Here is a 21,423-nt window from a genome sequence, read left to right as displayed (position 1 = left end):
TCCAGGAAATAGGTAGCAATATCAGATGAAGTTCAGTGGTCTTTTGCATCAATTACCTGATCTAATTTAAGGCTAGATTATGCAAAGTGCTGGGTGTTTCAGGCTCTAAGTTGGGTAGGCTAGTATTTTAGGTAGGATGGGAGAGGAAGACCTATACAAAACTTGTTAAAACTCTTCTGTGACTGCCTTTGTTGCTGTTCTCTGCGAATTAAGAACTGCCCAGCCTTCCTTGATATAGAGTCTCTGAAGTCACATTGAAGTGACCTGGTGAACGTTCATAATAACGTTAATTCCAGCAAGCTGGAATTGTAGTATCTTTATTTTAGCATTTAACATTAAATCAAATAATAATAACGTAAGAATACAAGGCTTGTTTGACAGGAAGATTTAAAATAGCATTTAATAAAATAGACCCTTTTATTTCTTTGGAAGAAAATATACAGCTTGAGAGTTCAGTATTTAAACCATGCACAAGAGGAATTCTTGGAAAAGTCTTTTCTCCAACATCAATAACATTCCTGATCTTTTTGCAATCATCCAGTTGCTTCTGGCCGTGAGTTTGTGGATTACCTGCCAACTGTTTCTGAACAGACTATGCTACCTGCCTTGGGAATAATACCACAACTTACCATCTGGTGAGATCATGATACTGTCACTTGACCTCCACATGTGGTCCCTGTCAAGCACTTCATTGAAAACTGGCAAGACATCAGGGTCCGAACATACTGTTCTGTGCAGCCCTGAATTTTGGCAGGGTTGCAGCATTTAGTAAGTAAACTTCATCTGGCTCACAAGTCACACAGGCAAGTAGGACAGGCTGATGTCATCTCATTAAAGAGAAAGTATGTGTCATGTAATTATTAGGCTTGGTTGGGCATAGTATTTAGGGAAAGTTAATAGACAACAAGGCTTCTGAAGAACTGGCGTTCAGTAAGCAATGAAAAATCGCTACAGAGCCTTGCTTAATTTAGAAGCTGGCCTTGTGGCATTTTTCAGATTTCACTTGTAGTTTCACCTTTCTTAGCTCTTAAGTTTAAAAAATATATATCTATACCAAAAAAATAGATGTAAATGCGGGCTCTGTAAGTAAGGTTTAATTTTATAGCTTAACGGTGTTGCATTTTGGTCATCGTTAGCCAAATAAGAGAGAACATCACCAGTATGTGTAGTCTATTAAAATTATTCTTCTCTGATTAAAGACATTATTTATTTATTTATTTACTTACATTTTATTTTTCTTGAGGTAATTGAGTTATAACTTAAATCTACTATAAGCAGAGGGAAGGGAACCTGAATCAGATTTCTCCAACTGTATACCACTTAAGTCTTTCCCCTATTTAGAGAGTGGATGGTGTGGGTCACGGGGAGAAATACCTGTTCACAGGGTGTTTATCTTATTGGGAACATCAGAGGTCAACAGAGAAACCATGAGTCCTGCACAACAGCATGTTGTTGACACTTTATAAACATGTATAGGAAGCCAAATACTATATATATAGATTTCCATGTCCTGACAAGATTCATTTGTCGTTTTAGATGGTGAAATTCTTACATTTGTGTGGGTTACTGTAATGTAGAGCCATACTGTGCTATAGCCTAAAGGCAATGTTGTAATATGTAGTCTATAATATATATGTATTTGCAGTGCAATATCACTTTGCTATTCCAACTTTTTCTTGGTTTCTGAAGATCACATGAGTAAGGGCTTCTGGCTGCCCTGTATTTGTCCTGAGAGGAGCTAGACTGAGTGGAAATATATAGGGAGCAGTAGATGGGGACAGCATGAAGCTGTCACTGGAAATGGCACAAACCATCCTTCCCAGGCACTCTGATGTATCTAATGTATTGAGCAGGGTCATGTAAGAGGAGCGAATACTGGAAATATGACAAGTCAAGTGTGCTTTCCCCTAAATTTTGAAGACTTTCGAAGAGATTACTTAGAGCTTAACACTTTTCTAGATAATAGAATGCCACCTTGACTTCTGCCACACTGCCCCCACCCCCCCCCCGAAGAAAACTTTAAATATAAAGGAAAACTTAAGCTCCAGAGAGTTGTGGCAGTCACAAGGATGTGGTTTTCTATGTTTGTGTGATTGTATCCCACTGTTTATCCCTAACAGATTTTAGCCTACCTCCCTCCTTCTGATAGAAAATTGGATAGAGATGCAAAACAAACTTTGCAGATAGATCCTCATTGACTCATAGCATTGTCCGGATTTTTAAGGACAGACAAGCAGACCAGCTGATTGGCCATCCTGTAGTTGTGAAGATGTGTCTAAGGGAGGAAAAGTGACGTATAATCCTTGTTCCAGTGCCTTTCCTGAAAGGTGTATGCAAGGCCTCTCTGATAGCACTACACCTCTGACCTAAGTGAGATCTGACCTAATGAAATACGATTCATCCGTACCAACTTCTTCAGAGAGTTATCAGAGAAATACCAAGCTGCAGTCCTACTGAGTAATCTCTTACTAATACAGTATTGTTCTATTCAAATTCATTTTTCTAACTGAACAAATAATCCTAAATATGAGATGAAATCTTGAAGGCCTTTTTGCCCCCTTTTTTGTTTGTTTTCTTTCACAACCTGTTTCTAGGAGAGAAATCTTAGAAGCAAATCAGTTCATCATGGTTTTAAGATGTGATTTGTAAGTGTCTGAGAGTGGCTATTTTTTTTCTAAATGAAGACATAAATGAAGAGGATTATATTGTATTCAGAGAAACAGAGGAAGTTTAAGACTCTGCCAAAACAAACATCCGCAGGCTTGTGTAGTCTACATCTTTCAATGCATGTGAAAATATTTGGTGTTGTAGATTGACTTCCTTGAGTGGAAATAAAATTGCAGCTAGGAATGAGATTTTGCAAAAGGAGGAAATCACAGCTATCTTAGTAATTTCACATCTTAGTAATTTCACATGGATAGTTTCCTGACTGACACATTTTGATAAAAAAAATTAAAGTGTTTAAAGAAGATTAGAATGACATTAATTTTAGCTGCCCTTGACCATGACATTTCACAAAGGGTGTGTTCAATAAAAAAAACAGATGGAAAAATGAGCTTGCCCCTTCACCTTGTAGTGGCTTCCTTATGACAACGGATTTCATTTTCTGTCACCAATCAATTGAGTATTCAAGGATATCCTTGGCTTTTGTTTTATTCATTTGCCATTTCTGCAAAATCAAGTAATACAAAGCTTTTTACCTGTTGCTAAGGCTGAGGTGTTTTCATAGAAACAGCTTCATTTTTAGTAAAGAATACTAAGTTTCATTACAAAATCCTGTTTGATACCGGAATTTTATAATGAGTGAAATTTAATTCAAGACCGAATAGGTAAAAGTAGCCAAAATCTACAAAGTTTGGGGGCATTTGACAAAAGCAATGGGAAGGTTATTTTTCAGAAGATCCATATGATTTGCTCTTTTATCATAAACCAGACTTCCCATTTAACACAGCATCTGAACCTTGAGCAGAAAATCAGGGTTCACGAGCAGTGGCAATGAGTATGGCTTTGTGGGGGGGGGGAGGGGGGGAGGGATGCGCATGCACCTTAGTTTGCCTCAACTGTCTTTTTGTGTAGTCTGGCACAGCTGTGGATTTTAACTCATTTTGGCAGTTGCTTCTTAACTTTGTAAGGCTCATATCTCCCTTTTAGCCTATTAATATTAATTTCACTGATGGATTTGTATGGTCCAGCACTGAAAAATTAGGATATGCAGAACTCAAACGATTACTCTGGAGAAACGGCTTGCCAGTTTCTAAAATGTAGTCATTTCTGAACACCTTATCAAAATAGCTTCTTCAAAGTAGATCTTTAAAATTGCTTCCATGTGCCACATTTTTAAAAATCTCTGTATATGTATGTTGTCATGTTGCATGGGATTGTAGTTATCATTTGAACTGTCCCACCACTCAAATGTATTCTGCACCATAAAGACCTCCTTTTGGGAAATATCAGCCTGCTGACTTGGAATCTCATTTCTCATACACTCACAGATTAAAATTTTAATAATTAATCAACTGAAATGGAGCACTACTCAACAAGATAGGGAATTTCAATGCTGAATAGACAGAGTAATGCAATATAACTTAAAACTCTCAGTCTCATGAATTGCTCATAAGCTCTGTTTCTGTGAGAGCTCCCTGTATTTTTCTTTGTCAGTATATGCCAGTGTAAAGCCTAATAATGTATGACTTGTCCAGGGAATATTAGACATGAGTAAATGTTGTTTAAGGTACATTAATGTTCAATTTGAAGTTCTTGTGGTTTCTAGTGTTAGGCATGGTGAAGCCTGTGGTGTCCTGTGAAAGTACAGAATCAGCTGAATTGGAATAGCTTTTATATCATCAAGTTTAGTGGACAGATTTATGTCTCCTTTCTGCAGTTTGAATGATTTATCTCTCTGATTTCCTTGAATAGTTCCTCTTAGATCAAAGTATTTTCTTCTCAACTGCTTTAAATTATCTACAAAATCATAGCAAAAATTTTTTTTAAACTCTTAAACCATATATCTTGCTCCATGCCAACCTACCACTTGTCTTTCATACAGTGCTGCAGAAGCAGCAGTGCAGCAGTTCAAAACGCTTTAGTTAATAGGAGCATTTTCCTTTTACTGCTTCTTGTAAAATTGCTCCTACTTATTTTGAGATTTCTTAAATTTCCTTGTGAGAGGAAAAAGGGTTGGTCTTGCTCGTAATTTCATTTTATGCAGTTGTTCAATTACAACTTAACCCTGAAAATTTCTGGGGGGTTGTTTATCAACTCTCCAGTAATTTGGTAGGCACGCTGACCCCATCCAGTGTCATCATCAGCAGGTCTATCGAAATCTGGTTTGCTTAGATTAGAGTGCATGTCTTGTCTGCACTGGTTGACAGAAAACGGTTTATACTCAGCGCATGCCTGGGATTTAATCCATGAATATTCTCTTTTCAACTTCTTTTTATTTACTTGTAAAAATAATTTCTATAAATAGCCAGTCTGTGTTTACTCTCACAAGGCATTCTATATACAAATTACACTAAAATCACAGCAATACAAGCATTGTATAAAACCGTGAAAGATCCTCACATGTAGTGTTAAGTAAAAAGAAGAAAGTAGCAAAAAAAATTATGAGCTTCCCTTGTGCAATTTTTGATTCATAACCAACATAGGGTTCCCCTTAGAAGCAATATTTAGTTCAGACATCTTGTTCCTGAAAGAACGCGTATTTCACCTGCAGCTTAGGTGTTTGAGCAGAAATGAAGTTGTATTAAGGATAATTTTGATTTAAAAATGTGGAAGATTGTTGGGTTCTGTGGTTTCTATTGTTCATTTTATATGGCAAAATGAGAAAAGTGAGAGTAAAAAGGAAAATCTGTTGCTATAAGATAAATGTTTTTTGTAAAAGTGTTTATGAAAATATTAAACAGAGTAGTTTGGTTTCTGAAAGACAAACTATTTACTTTTTTGACATCTCAACAGCATTATCAACAAGATCCCCTGAGGTGTTTTGTTAGGCACAGTTAGAACTGCTTATATCCATCTGTTAGTAGTTGTGGCTTTCTCCAGGAGCTCTAGACACTGCCATACAAACACCTACAGATACTCAGAAAACAGCCTATGTAACTGACGAAGATGATGTTTCATTTTAATCCACAAGTCCAAGGAGCCTTTCCATGGGAATTTTTAAGTTGTCTACTCTGCTTATGTGATGTGTTTCTGAGCTGAGGTTATTCAGTGTTTTTCCCCAAGTTCATTCTTAGTCTTCCAGAAAGTATTTTTCTTTCTTCTGTTGTCTTTTTTTCCTCCCTAATATCAGTCTTGTGAGAAGAGGGGAAAGAAAGAAAATTAACTTTCTCCTGGGCTCTGTGTCCCCACACTGAAGTTCTTGAGCATTGCTGTATCTCCCTTATGTATTCAATAACTGGAGAAAAGATTTAAAGAAAGGCAGATGATAGTTCTGAGAAACCTCTAAAGTGGTCATCAGCATGCAGTCTAAAAGTTTCATGATGTCTCCCTTCAAATCCAAAATATGCAGCTGGGCCAGTTGTTTCACCTTTTTAAAACACCTTGTTAGCAGCCACATACTCTATCTGGGAAGATAAACCTATAGTAGTTAAAACATTGCAGTATTCTACCATTTACCAATGCCATTGTTAGGCCTAGGTGCCTTTTCAAGGTTGCATTAAGTCTAGTTGCTTGTTCTGTACCATCTAGAACAAGAGGCTATGGGCTATTCATAGTGCAGTAGATGTGGAGATGTGTGGCTATCCGAGCCTGCTATTGCTCTTTCATCTGTCTTTGGAGGTGGAAATATTGTAGCATGATTTCCTTAACGGTCCACATAGCAATTAAAAAGAAAGGGTTATTTCATTAACAGAGTGGGTTGCATTGATCATTAGATGCAAGAGGGGATAGCAAAGCACAAATGGTTGATACTGCTCCTGGCTTGCAGAAGGGAGCTCGGTTTTGGGAGCATGAGATCTGTGGTGAAGCAAGGACAAATTTGGTGTTGAATAAAAGAAGAGGACAAGTACTTACACAGATAAACATACCCATTAGGAAAAATAATAGTGAAGGATTGATAAATGGAAAAATGTTGCCTCATCCTGTAAGTAGAGGATAGGAAAAGCAGTAGGGAGAGCTTACACTAGAAGTTTGAGAACCTCCTGATTTTTGAATACTTGATGCACTTTTGATGATGGTGGCTCTTGTTTCCTTGAAGCTCTGTTAATATTTTTCACAATTACATATTCTTTTCACCTAGACCTTTTGCCCGTGAAATTATTCAATCTTAAGCTAAATATTCACTGGTACGTTATCTGCAGGTCCTCTGTAAGCAAGATGACTGTGATATCCTAGTAGGTGAAACTTTCAAACATAAGTCTTGTAGGATTCCTTTCTGCACCATTCTGAAAATCTTAGAGATAGAAGATCAGATGATCTGAAATCTTAGCTAAAGCCCAGAAATGTTAATTAAGGTTTTGAGCTTTCACGGAAGTAAAACATATTCATCACATTCCTGAAATATTCAGTTTGCAATACTGGAAATATTTTCCAAGCAGCATATTGGCCATGAAATGAATTTAATAGAAAATTGCCTTTTTGCATCGTATGTGGCCTCATCAATATGTGAACAAAAATGTCACTGTCAGATTTAGGTCACTGTGGCCAACTTTATTCACTTGTAGTTCAGTTGATGGCATAGTCAGAAAACGCTTACAATGTCTTTAAAAGTTCTTTATTTTTTGCACAGCAGAGCTTACCTCATAGTGTCTAAATGAATGCTTTCTCAGAAGTGCTACATAGGTGAAGTAGAAGTGCTAAGAACAGCAAATATTCTGTCACGCTCGGTGAGGGGCTACTATAACAAAGTTTGGACGGGAAATTACTTCAGATAATGTTGTTAAGGCTTAATTTCTTTATAAAAGAAGCAGCCAGCCATAACAAATTATTGTCAAGTGCTGTTGTTTTAGTAAATAGAACTACAAGAAAGAAATAGAATGTTCTTTGTGTATTTTGCCATATATGTTTAGCCTCACAGGTTTACTGAGGTTGACATTCAAGAACTACTTTTAACAATTTTTATGACCTCTTCTTGAACTAGGCGTTTCTTATATACATTGTAGTGTGGCTAGCTTTGAACAGGCTTTTCATCTTTTAAATGGAATTTGTAAGTTAGTATGCTTAACTGACAGTATAGTAAAAACTTTTTTTTTTTAAAGTAATAGCAGTTTGTTCATCCATGTATCTAATCTTCCTCAGAAGGCTTGTGTAAAGAATTCTTTCTTCTTAGTAAAACAGTGATGTATCTTTGAGGAATTTGACTATACCAAACTAACATGCTTCGTTCATCTGGTGCTTGGCGAAGAGTGACTACTGATCGTTATCATTCCAAGTGGAAAAAAATGCATTTCCTTACTTCCTTGCTTCATTCTCAAACCTTTCTAGGCTTGTCATTTAAATCACCAGTCTTTGTCCTTCTTGAGAGCAATGGCCTTTCCGCCTGGAAAGTAAATGTGAAAGCTACAAAATGCTATTAAACAACCACCAAAATCGTGATTTGCCCTTGCCAAATGTTGGGAAACTTTGGGTGCTGCCTGTCTCCCCTGTGATTCTCTACAGCTACTCAATTTTGCAGACTCTGTACTCAAATTTAAATATTTAGTCTCATCCACATGTCAAGAGATGCCTTTTTTTTTCTTTTTCTGTAAGTTACTGTCCTCAAGACTCAAGATACAGTATTACTTGCTGCTGTATCTTTAGCTACTGAACATACAGTGCAGACAGGATGTGATATTTTTTTATATTTAAACAAGTGCCTCTTTTCCAAATACTCCAAATAGACATGGAGAAGAATGCAGTATTAGCCAGTTGTCTTCCATGTAATTACTCCTTAGCAAACCCAAAGATTGATGAGTCACCAAGCAGTGTTTCCCATGGACATTATGGATCTGGGGCAGGGATTTCAGTCAGTCACAGTATTTTCCTACATGCCCCAGCTTACTATGGGCTAACTTCCTTGTTTTGGGCCAAAGTAACTCTAAAATTTTACTGTACTCATTCTTGAGTGTTTGGGCTGATGTTCTTCCCTACAGTTAGGTGCCCAGTAAGTTTGCAAAAATCACTAGTTGCTATTAGCATTCTTGGACATGAATTTTATACCTAACTTTACCTAGACTGGTCTCACTGACTTTAGTAATATGTTATATCCAATACATATTTAATGTAACATACAGAAACAACCACGGTACCAAATGCAGGACACCTTCCTTCCTTCCTTCCTTCCCTTGCTGTGCAGAATCAGTTTGCCAGGAAGCTGCATTTTGGTTCGATTAACATACTTCTTTCCAGAGCAGCAAGCAGAGGGGCTTTTCTTTTCCCAAGAAAAAGTTTGCATAGTGCCATGGTTGGAGCATTCTCTTGGAGGATGACAGCTAAATTTCAGCATTTTGGTTCCTGAATGAATCTGCTTTTATAAACCAAGCCCTTTTTGAATGCTGTTAAAAATGTAGGCTGATAAAATTAACTTATCCTCAAAGTTTTCACTGAACCTAACAAAAGATACTGTCCTATGTCAATGAGCACCTCTGAACTCCAATAGCTTTAAGCTATGTGAAGCTACTATTTTTTTAATGAAATCTTCCCTCGAAAATAGGGCTTAAGTGTTCATTAATCCTCTAGATTAAAGGAAAGTTTATTATTATTATTAAGGCCTATGCAATATTAGGAAACCACCAGGCAATTCTGTATATTAGATATCTTCAGCTCTGTGGAGCATCAGAACAAAGCAGGGAAGGGATGCAAGTGAAGCCTGAGGAGTGCCAACGCCAAGCATTGTATGGGGACAGGTTGCATTTCCCTCAGCCTTAAACCTATTATTTTCCTGGTATTGTCACTACCTCTCGGCCATAGAAGCTCAAGTAATTTTCCTATATGTGTTTTGTTTTTTTTTTTCTTATTTTATTTTTTCCCCTATAAAAGAAAAAAGAGCTAAGTTCTAGAAATCTACAGGAAATACAGCGCAACCCAATGAAACCAAAGGCACATTTTAAAGTCTAAACAGGAATGAAGTTTTGGCTGGCCAGCTAACATGTTGCAATTACTGGAGGTGGTGCTATTATATAGACAGACTTTCAAAAGTTTGTCTAGAATGCCCAGTAATCATAAATAAAATATCATATGATATTGTGTTGTCAGGCAGTAAGACATTTAATATGTTTTTCCTCTCGCAATTCATCAGTCCTTAATCTGTCTAACCATATTTTAGGTTCTGAGGAAACCGGTGGAAAAATAGAACATGTTATCAGACTGTACATCAAATGGTGTGTCCTACAGTCCATAACCAAGTACTGGTCTCTGTAATTACCATCAAACATTAAATGTGTAGTAGATGGACAGTATTGCTGTAATGTCAACGTGCAAGTTCTTACCCTTTCCTTCTCTTAGCACAATATTGCCACACCTCTTCTGATTGCTCTTTTTAATCTCCTATTGTCACTATAAATTCTCAAAATAAACATTTTGGTGATGCTATGTGCTGAAGAAAATAGGACATGTGATAACTAGATTGTTTTTTTTCTACTACTGGTAACTTAGAAAATCTAAAGAACTGCTCCCTTACCGTTGGCATTTTTTTCTAATTTTCTAGATTTCACATGGAGCATCTCTAAATGATTTACAGAAAAAGAAGAGACGTGCCCCTCTTCCGCCAAGTCCGTCAGCTCCCCCCACTCCTGCCATGCCAAACAGGACAGAAGAAAGGGAGGACAAGCGGAAGAGCACAATGGGTGAGTGAGGTTCTTGTCTCTGCATCATCCCCCGCATGTGCTTTGGACACTTGCTGTTCAGCAATTCCATAACTCGGTCATGCTGTGAGCTGGGGCCTTTGCAATTTGCCGCGGGGGCCGGAGGAAATCCCATTTACTCTACAGAATGAAAGTCTGGAAATATGTGTCCGTATATTACTTTAACGGCACTTTCTGGCTACCGTAGAGTAGAAAAAGGTAGATGAATATTCTGCATACATTTGGTATTCAAAAGCGCTGGTGGTCTGCGCCATTCCGTGACTTTAAAGTCACACTGGTTTGATCCATAAATGGAAAGTGAATCTTTATGAAGCCATGAGGTTTCCCTGAAATAAACTGAAATACAGCAGACTAGCTCAGGTTCACCTAATTTTTCTGATGTCTGAATATATTTTATTTTATAATCTGAAGAGTTTTATTTATCAACTGACCATGTTTAATGAAGTTCATCTTTTTAATTTAGCATTTAGTCCTATTTCAACTTAATATCCACTGAATCTTTAGTTAATCAGTAGAAGAAAATTGCTGCTGGTGCTCTGGAAGGAATTCCACACATAGCTGGAGACAATAAAGAAGCTGTAGTCACCAGCTGTACATGACACCACATTTGCTTTGATACAGGAGGACTGACAAATGTTCTCTCAGATTTCTGTCATTATCTGAATGCTAGCTTATTCAGATCAGTGGGAGCTTTGCCTGGGAGAGGACACCAAGATTAGGCTTTTAGCAAGCAAAGTGATTTTGTCGTGAGTAGAACCATGAGATGATAACCCCACATATTGGAACTTGTTTTTCGGTACATTAAGGGAATCATTCTTCAAGTGCCATAATGCACTCAGTGCACTCCAGTTCATGCCTTTGACCTCATGTTTCATAAAGTGCCTAAGACATAGAGATATGACATCCTGTCATACATAATTGCTTACATTACGAGTGCCTCGCAGTTTAGAAAGAAACCTCTTGGCTTTGTTCCAACATTTATTTTCAGTAAATGCTTCACATTTAATGCCTCAGCATTTATGTAGCAGCAGGAGTCCATTATCTTGTGACATGTTCGACTCCATTGACATCCTTTAAATAAGCCCTCTAAGGGGAATGTTATCACCATGCCATATAATACAAGAGTATTTGGAAAATTGGCTTTCTGTTAACCATTGCTGATGTCACAGCCTGTCATTCCAGATGCCTTCCCCTATTACAGCAAGTCACTTAGTCATGGCATTTGGTTCTTTAACTTTCTGTAAGTGTTAATTTTATTTCATGGCAGTGCTAGGAATGCTATGGATGAAACAGAACAGACCACTTCTATCGGCTGAGTGCTGTATACATAAGGGCTTCTTGGCCAGCCTCTGTTGATGTAAGATGTCGTAGTATCATTTACTTTAATGGAGATTTGCTGGTTTACATCGGCAAAGAACTTGTCCCACAGTAGCCCTAGCCTCAGTGCTTTTCATTTTCTCCTGCTTTCCTGAATGAATACCTTCATTAACAAGAGAAAATTGCAGCAAGGGAAGGTTGGTGAAACAGCCTCTCTTTGGGTCTTTTGCAAGAAAACGATGAGAAAGCACAGATGGCTCAGAATGCAAGAGGGAATAGCTGTGAACAAAGCAAGACAGTAGTGAAGGGGAGAAAAAGTGCTGTGGGAAATAACAGCGTGATGGAGAAAGGATTAAAGATACCCAGCCAACCCAGGTGAATCAAAGCAGAAGAGCCTATTGAAAACTTTCTCAGTTGGGCAAATGGAGCTCTTGAAGTATTTAACACTGAATTGCCTATTCTGAAGGACTGTGCCCAGTTTTCTCAAAGCAGTCAGATTGCCTGCAAATGGACAAATCATTTAAATTGCATCTTGAATCTCTAGAAGCTAGTGATTTTTAAGAACATCTCAGTGAGTTTAATCCATTCTCTCCACCTTGGTGCTTCATCCCTTTTTGGCAGCACCAGTGCCTAAGAGTATAGGAATGGTCATAATAGTTCAGACCAGCGTCCCTCTTCATCAGTGACTGATAGCAGATGCCTAAGGAAGGGTGTAAGAACAGAATGAGCAGGCAGTCCTGTTTCCTCAGCATGCTCTCCCCAGCCTCTTAGGACTTTCTGAATTGCAAGATCAGCATTTGTGGAGATAATAATCTAAGGATTCATGCATCTCAAAACGCCCAAGTCAAGCCTGGAAGATTGGTTGATGCAAATGCTCACTTTTATGCATGTGAAAGTCAGAACCGAAGCTTTAAATAAGTCTAAAAGAAGGTTGGAAACAGAATGAGAAGCTATAGGAGTCCTCTGAATTTGCAGGGAATGCCACAATTAGCCAAGTATGACAATAGTGAATGTGTTTTTAGATATAGATCTGTGAGTCATTGCATGTCTCTACTCAAAGCTAAAAAGGGAGGAGATACAGCTTCAGCTAGAGATACAGCTTCAGCTAGCGTCAGCTAGCTCTAGGCCTGTGTGCAACAAACTGGCAGCTGTTTTTGACATTGCAGATGGTTAATGCAATATAGTGAGTGCAAAGGTGCATGATTTTTTTAGCTTATTTTGTATAGTGCTGAAATAAATCCCCAGCTAAAGTTCTAAGCATTTCCATGGATAGCTTAAAACATTGTGTAGCAAAGAGCTGTTTAATCAGCTACTTTTCCACAATGTCAAAATAATAAAACAACTTATCAGAAAAAGAAAAAAAAATCAAGATGCCTTCTAAAAATACTATTCTGAAACATTTCTATTTTTCTCTCAGGGAGCCAGGAAAGTAGTCACATAATGATTCTAGAGGTCAAAAAATTGAGGCAGTTTGTCACTTGAGGAGATGAAAATAAAGCACATTTTTTCGTATGTTCTCATGTGCTCTACATAGGTGGGTTTTTTTCTCACACTTTTTTTTTTCCCCTGTTTTTTTTTCTCTTTCCTTACATTTGCCAAAAGACTAGAGAAGGTTTGTTCTGATATATGTGTTGGGCCTGATTCTGAACCCATGGCCATCAACTTGAGAGAGATCTAGTTTTTCCTCTGATATTTATATTGTGATAGATATAAGAAGAATTGGATCCAGAGAGACGTTGGGCATGGGTAAGAGAAAAATTAATGTATGTTTAAGATGTAATGACAGAGCAATCGTTACTTTGGCGATGAAGTAACTTGAAGTCCATTGATCCCCTGTAGGTGAAGGACGGCAGGTGCCATCAAAGCCTCCTAGAGGCAACCCACGTGGTCCACCCCAGTTAGAGATCCCCCCGCCCCCACCTTACCCTCCTCCCGACACAGACAGGACGGATGCAGCAGTCCCTTACAGAGGAGCAGATGTTACAGCACCCACAGAGCTGGTATCTAAACGTATGTTACAGAATATATCTATTTACATCTCCTCTCTCTTGATTGTTACTCTCAGGCATAACTTTTCCAGACTTTCCTCTCTGCTGTTTAGGCATACCTGTCCGTTTTTTCCCCTCTCTTCCAGCCTGTCTTCTTTTGAAATGCCCAATTCAGTGTAACTAATTACTATAACATAAATGAAGAACGTGTTTGGACATGATTTTGCTGATGATGCCTGACCATTCTGTAGAAACATTTAAAAACAACCATCAAACCATGTGACTTTGTGCAGTTGGAAGCAAGACTTGGTTGTCACATATTGATTCTTCTTCTTTCTCTCCTGAGAAATTATTATGAGACACAGTAGATCTATGGGTCTAGTTTGGAACCTGCTGGGTGCCTCCCTTCAGGAAAATGCCACCATTTACACCAGCTGTATATTGCTACAGATTTTCCTGCTTCAATGGGTACACCTTCCTTGTCAGCCCTGAATAGTCCTTTGTGTGCTTTTCCCCTTGGGGCACAGCTATTAAGAGACCAAAAACAATCTGCCATGGGTATTTGCAAAGAAGTATGTTTTCATACCGCATAGCCATTGACTGCCTTTATATCTCTGTATATACTCCAGGCCTTTGATCATGTCACATACTCCCTGTGGGCTTGCCCTGCACACCCAAGTAGCTCTTGTAAGGCAGGGAAGCTCCGTGTAGTGTGGCATCCAGTGGCTATGTCTCCTAGCCATAGGAGAGGGAAGTATCACCATGAACATCTCCTTACTTGGCAAAGGTCTTTTCCAGGCTGCTGCTTCACAGAGATTTTTCTGCAGGTAGCTCTTGCTCTCTGATATAATGATCTTGGTGCGTTTGAATATCAGCTAAATCCAAAGCAGATACAGAGTGATAAGTTTTGTGCTGAGGAGAGAAGGAAATTGAGGAGATAGATGCTAGCAGAAAACCTAAATCTTATTGAGGATTAACTAGCTCATTCTTAGCAGCCTATGCACAGAAAACATGTCATGGTTGAAATATTTTCTTTTTTATTTTCTTTTTACCATCAGCTTGCCTACACTGTTTTCTTTATTAAAAATCTGTTGTGGCCTTCTTTGCATTAATATTTCATTTTCATCTACCATTGTAATATTTAGAGATGCTTTCGTGATTTGTCCAAGTGATCAAATACACTTCAATCAATGCAGCTCTGATTTTATCAGCCAGATCATTTGCTCTTAAACAAACACAATATCCTAGCCAAAAATATTTGATTAAGCTAGTACATGGAAACATTACATGAGCTTTTATTATCCTCAGCTTACTGAGAACTAAGGGATAATGCTTAGTGGATATTTTAGAGATGTAAAGCATGGAGAGCATTTTAGAGACTTAGTGTTGAAAAAATGACACAAAAAAAATCTGAACTATGTGCTGCTCTACCAAGTTATATGAAGTTTGGCGTGTATATTTGTAGATATATCGCATGAGAGAAAGCAGCACACATGACAAATGCTAACTATATTGCCTAATGCCATTCTGAAAGGTGCTTAGATACCGTCACGATTGAGTGGTATAAGAACAGGGTTTTGCAATGAGGTTTTTTTATTGCCTGAGAATGCCCCTAGCAGTACAAACAGGGCTTTGGCGGTAGATTCAAAGAACAACAGTATTTCCAGTCCTTCTAATTCTAACCACAGTAACTGTTTTCTCATAGAACAAGGTGGGAAGGAGAATAAGCTGCTGATGCCAGATATTGATTAAAGGCATATTTGCTCTGAAATCACTCTAAAACCAGCTTTCCCTGCTGAGGACTGTGGTTGTCTTTTGCCGAGTGGGCGAGTATCAGCAGCAGTTTTGTCTTTCCCAAGATTGCCTTTCCCACTCAGAAATAAAACTTCTGTGATCGTGTGAGGTTTGAATTCCTGCCGCTGTTGGTGAGGCTCCGTGTCCCACCTCTCACGCCTTCCCAGTGAGGACACAGTTGTTCCAATGTGCTCCGAGAAACTCCCTTTGAGGAATCCCCATTTCATAGACCATATGGTAATTGCTCTTCACGGAGATTTCCAAATGTGTGTAGAGCCCTAGTCATTCATGAATAGGTCCCTTACTTGAATATTGAGCTTTGTGTGGTGTGATGGTAAGAGCTGTTTTCCCTAACAAGAGCGCAGTTGTTTGTCATCTTTTTTTGCTCTTTCATCTTTTTATTCACATTAAGTGAGCTTTCCTGTTAATTTTTGATCTAATAGACCTTTAGCTGCATGTTGTGTGCATGGGATTTATGAGGTCCTTTCTTGTCTTACTAATCAGATCGTTCATGGCTTGTGATTTTTAAGATGGGTTGCACCTTGCTAATACAGAAATGTGACTTCTGTTGCAAAGATCTCAATAAATGCCATCAGTGAACTCTCTACTAACAGTAGGTAAGGAACACACATGTTGAAGGTCTGCATTACCTAGCAGAGCAATTAAATGGGCTATCTTGCAATGTTTGCAAGTGCATTATTAAAACAGATTTGCACCTCCTATGAGCCGTATGAAATTTAAAAGTTGCTTGAAAAAGAATAATTCACCTTCTTATAGAGTGAGATCCTGAGGTTAAACACTCTAAATCCACTTTGTTCTTAGCTTGGCTAAGGTATTAGTGAAGTCAGTTTGCATTGTGTAAAGTTTGGTGATTGTTTTTTAAATTTCTGAAAGTGTTCTGATATTAAGAAAAATGATATAATGATTTCAATCTGTCTTTGTTTCAATTGTAAATCAAAACAAACATCGCAACTAGAAAATTTGAAGGGGAAGGAGTAGAGTATGTTAACATTTTCCAGTTACTTGGCACAGATGACATTTATGCTGTCAGCTGAAGGGTAACGCAAGGTTCGTTTTAAGGGACAGCACCCATATCCGATTCTTAAAATTTTTCTTGATACCATTGATGATAATGGGTAGTACAGCCCGCATGTGGCTAGATGTGGTTTCAAATTCATTGAGAACTGCAGGCTGCTGAGAGGAGAATTTTGCCTGCCTATCATAACGCAGTGCTGCAGAAGGCAGCTGACAAACACAGCCTTTTCTTTCTTAGCAATGGTCTTCAGAGTGTGAAAACATGTCAGGTGGGGCTATGGAGACTCGCACCACCATCGTTTCTCTTCTTCCTAAAGCCAGAGCAGAGGGTAGAGCATGATGTTCAGACATCATCTGGCACGTTGCCTCATAGATTATTGAGACTCAGTGCAAGCAGAGCCAAATTCATAGACACCCTGAGTAACAGGAGGTGTTATGTTGGAATGAAGTTAGCTTGTATATGAAGCCAGAAGTCAGTCTCATAGTGAGAGAGGGAGCTGTGGGATTGCACAAAGCCTCTGATTTTCAAGGCATGTAAGTGCACCTCTTTTTGGGAATTTCATTCTTTAAGGTTACTGAGCATACTAGCCATTCTGCTATTTTGTTTACACAGTATTTATAACTCTATCATTTTACTCTCTTTCCCCCACAGTTTATTGCTGTGCATCATTCCCTTCATACACCAAGCGCATCTGACAGACCTTGCCTCTTCCTGTGACCTTCATACCTCTGCACCTCCTGTTGCCTCTGCTATCCTGATTCTTTCTTCCTTCCCTGCTGAAAAAGAACCTTTTTTTTTTCCCTTTGACTGAGATTTTGGCTTCTTTTCTTTTGGACCTTGCACATTTTCTTTGAATTACTATTGATCAATTTTGGCTGTGGTTCACATTCGTTTGAGAGAGATGTTCCCCAAAACTGAATGCTCTGTTACAAAATCCATGTATCAGCCTCCAAATGATTATCCATACATTTGTTCTTTTTCAAACAGTTCTCTTTATTTTGAATCACTGTTTAATTTGATTTGGTGCTTCAAAGAGTGTGTGCATGGGGGAAGGTTTCTTACCTTCAGTACTAATGATTTTGTGAAAACCTTCTAAAAGCATTTTTCTCTTTTCTATCAGTCCAGATATACTATTTTGCATTCTCAGATACGTTCTGTTTTTTTCCCTCATTGCATTTGTTTTGTTCCACTGGAACAGAGCCAGCGCTGAGCATGGCAAAGTGAACCTGAAGTGCAAGATTCTTTCTATACCTTGGCTATCAATCAAGGTACCAAGTTTAAAAAAAAAAATAGAAACTTAAAGATCTGTCAGATTTATGAGAGGCCTAAAGGTATACTGAGAATCAGTACAACATGTATTGATCTATCAGCTTTACTTCTGCCTTCATACAGATGCTTATTATGATTATTTTTATCTTGATGCTGAAGACATCCTATGGAAATCAAAGTGTGTGTTCTGTTTCTGTAACAAAAGATGCAAACACTGTTTGCTCAAGGTAAATCTTGTTCCACGGGTCTACTTTTTCAGTTGTAATAGAAATATTCAGTGACTTATAATTAAAATATATCTGCTGTAACATTTTTACTTACCTAAAACTTTTTTCGATGAAGAAAGTTCTTCATGTGAATGGCCCATAAGGCATGTATTTTTAATCATTTTGAATTATAAACATGGGTTTTATGAGTTACCGTGGTGAACACACCCAGGTCTATTCTGACCTCACATGTACCGTGATTTAAGACATCTCTGTTATTTAAATGAGCGAGTTGCAATACATCACTCTAATTTAAGTCATGAAAAATTATTATTTTACCCTCAAGCAAATAATCATGTACATCTTGAATCCTTTCCAGGTAGGCAAAATGGAGAGTAAGAAAGCAAAGCATTCCTACAGATAATATGAAACGTAACTGAAAAGTTTTGACTTTTTTAATACAAATATGACATGTAATTAATAAGTTTTAAGTAATGCCTTGGAAAGTATACTTAATACCCTAAGGGTCTTCTAATAAAAGTGGAGTAGAATTGAACTTCATAATAGCTTCTTAAGGCGAGACAATGGTTTCATTGTAATTCTCCTGTCTTTAAAAAAAAAAAAAAAAAAAAAGTGGGTGTTCACAATGTGAAGATTAAGAACCTAATTTACCCATTCTTATTACTCTGTTTACATCCTGTTTGTAACTTCATGAAGTTACATGCCCTGTGGAGTTAGCACTGGTATGAAAATGGAATAATGAAGTGGTGAAACAAAGGTTTTTGTATTTAATAGAATATTCAAGTCAGGTAAAAGCAGTTCATGGCAAATACCCTATTGACACCAGTTTAACTCAATGGAAGGCTTGAGTTTTCAAATTAATTATAATTTTGAGGCAAAAGCTCCCTTGTCTTGAAAGAACACAACTATGACCCTCTCACATTGCTGAGAAGTTTTCCATTAAAAGGTGTCTGCTTCCAGGTGGTCGACTCTAACCTTCAACACCCTACATAAAAGGTTAAAAAAAATCATTAAACAGCAATAATCAACTTTCTGTCCAAACATGCAAAATTTGTCCCTAAAAGTAAAGTGCTGCTAGGAATTACATTTTAAGTGGAACTTCTGTATAAAGTATTCCTTGACTCACTTCAGCTAGCCAGCTCTATCTTTCTGATTGAAAAAAAAAAAAAAACCCTCTCCTAAACTAGTTCATACTCTTTGTTTTTTTTTTTTTAACAATTTCATCAGTACGAGCACATATATAGTATTATATAGAAATAATAAAAAAAAAGGAAAGAAAAAAGAGCTAAGTTAAAACTGCTGCATGTCTGTAAGAAATCTTCTTAATTATAAGGAATTATTACTTATGGTGTAACAGAAGTATGTTGTTTAAAACCTCTCATTACTTTATACAGTGTGGGAAATAGCTTTCAATGATACTCATTAAACTCAAATCTATTCAACGGAATTGCATAGATAGGCTGTTAATACATAAATAATGTGTGTGCAAAGAGTGTTTAAGCAAAATGCAAACATGGGAAGGCAAATTAATGGGAACTTCAGTTCATGAGCACCAGCTTACTGCCAAAATGCTCTTATGGAAGCCCAACTTACTCTAGGTTTCAGCCCAGGTTTTCTAAAAAGGCCTTAATGTTCTGCTCCTGGAAATGAGAGAGATTTTTTTCTGTCCTTTTCGGTGAAAAAAGGAAATGACAGCTGAAGTATTAGGATAGGGTCTTAAGGTAGCAATGATGTAAATAGTTTCATTTTACTCCTTGCATTTTATCCGTAAATGCAACAGAAATTTGATGGGAATGGCATGGAAAAGTTAAAACAAATGCACTTTACATAGTAGAGTTTTCCACCTAGATGTTCTCACTGGAGTTGCTAAGAAATGCATTTAATTTACTCAGCCCATTTCTGTGCTACTGACTTTGCCTGTTCTTCTTCAGGGCAAAGTATTTCAAGTGAAGAAAGTGAAAGGGAATACTAGAATATACTGGAATACTGGAAAATACTATTAATCCCTTTACAAGGAGGCATAAAGACATAAATAGCTTAGAAATCAAAGCAGTTCAAGTATTATGGCTCCAGGTCCTGTGAAATTCAATGTCCTTAGGAAATAAGGACATACAACTTATAATGAATCCTATTCTGATACATGCTAAATTTCCTCTACTCCCCAAAATTTCAGTGAAATATTAGATTAAGCTTCATGATGCACAGATTTTACTTAGTGGCTGCAGAAAGGTTTTTGCTGTTCTTTTGACCACCAGAGGGAGCCGACGTTGTCATGTAGTTGGAATAGGAAGCAAGTAAAAGCATTACTAGAAGTTAACTTTAAGTTAATGGATATTCCATTTATACAAAGATTTTCATTCTTTAAGAATTTCATAAAATTAGGCATAGTTACTGAATCGTTCTCTCCAGCAAATAAAATAAAAATTTGTGTAGCTTTTTACCGATTTCATCACAGATAGGAAAACCAAGATAAATTGTGTCTGCCTGTCATGCTATTTTGATGACTGTGTCCATACTTAAGATCAAATTTGTTGTGTAGCCATTCTGGCGGAGGATGGTGGCATGTGTCTCTTCTCTCACTGTGTAGACGTGGCCTGAGTGTGTCTGAGAGTTGTCCTGGGCACGGAAGTTAGGGAATTGAGCTTGCGTATGCCTTCAAGAAGTGCCTAGGTCTGGGTTGGTGTGAGTGCAGAAAGAGTTGTTCTGCTAGAAAGGTTTATTGGTGTGAGTTTTAGCATTTTGAAAGCACATGCGGATTATTTGAGTATCCATCCTCTTATACAGACAGATGTCTTCATTACCAGCAGATCTGTCATTCAGATAATAAAACTGAGAACAGAGGTGTTTTTTCCAGTCATCCTTAGATATCTTTTCTACATGTCATGACTTCATTTCATGTTTTTTTAGGAATGATCTCTGAGTATTGAAATGAATCTTTTTTTTTTTTTTTTTTTTTTTTTTTTTTTTTTTTACTGAGAGGGTGGAGTTAAATGCAGGGGAAAATCTTTCTCTTTTTGCTCCTTTTGAACTAGAGCTGGCCAAATAAGTGCCAGGGAGAGGGATGATAGATGATCCCGTCAGTGGTGTGATAAATTACAAAGGCCTGTGCTGCATTTATGAATTAAATATGATGCATTTATTTATTAAATATATGCCCAGACAATCTATTGGATGCCTATCATCTGTCCCTATACTCTGTAAAAGTACAATAAATTCTGTGGACATGACACTTATTATACCTGTTAACTTTCACAGCTACTTGAAAGCGGTCCTACAGTACCCTCTGAGTATAAAGCACCTCAGTGTGAGAGGTGTCCATGTATGTCTATAAGACAGGAATTCTGTCCTCTTAACTTGGCTTCGAGTCATTACCATGACTCTCAATATATATTTAGTACATGCAGTAGGCACCATTTAACTTTCCAAACTAAAATACATGTTATTTTAGAAGACAGAATGTAACTTATTCCGTCCATCCAAAATTACAGCCATATTGTTTTCTAATGTCA

At 37.6% G+C, this 21,423-nt stretch overlaps 1 protein-coding gene across 1 annotated transcript in view; it reads left to right on the top strand.

Annotated features, from left to right (window-relative positions):
• LOC104564594 (protein cordon-bleu) overlaps nucleotides 1–21,423 on the top strand; it is a 107,057-nt gene that overhangs the window by 46,926 nt on the left and 38,708 nt on the right. Inside the window, exons 8-9 of the mRNA XM_088523302.1 lie at nucleotides 10,127–10,265; nucleotides 13,440–13,610. Coding sequence (XP_088379428.1) covers nucleotides 10,127–10,265; nucleotides 13,440–13,610 — 310 coding nt within the window. The remainder of the gene's footprint in view (nucleotides 1–10,126; nucleotides 10,266–13,439; nucleotides 13,611–21,423) is intronic.

The sequence above is a fragment of the Tinamus guttatus genome, unplaced genomic scaffold (genome assembly GCF_059628265.1).
Source record: "Tinamus guttatus ecotype Peru unplaced genomic scaffold, ASM5962826v1 Tinamus_guttatus_pri_ptg000179l, whole genome shotgun sequence".
In the NCBI taxonomy this organism is placed as follows: Eukaryota; Metazoa; Chordata; class Aves; order Tinamiformes; family Tinamidae; genus Tinamus; species Tinamus guttatus.
This window is presented reverse-complemented; position numbering and strand designations above follow the sequence as displayed.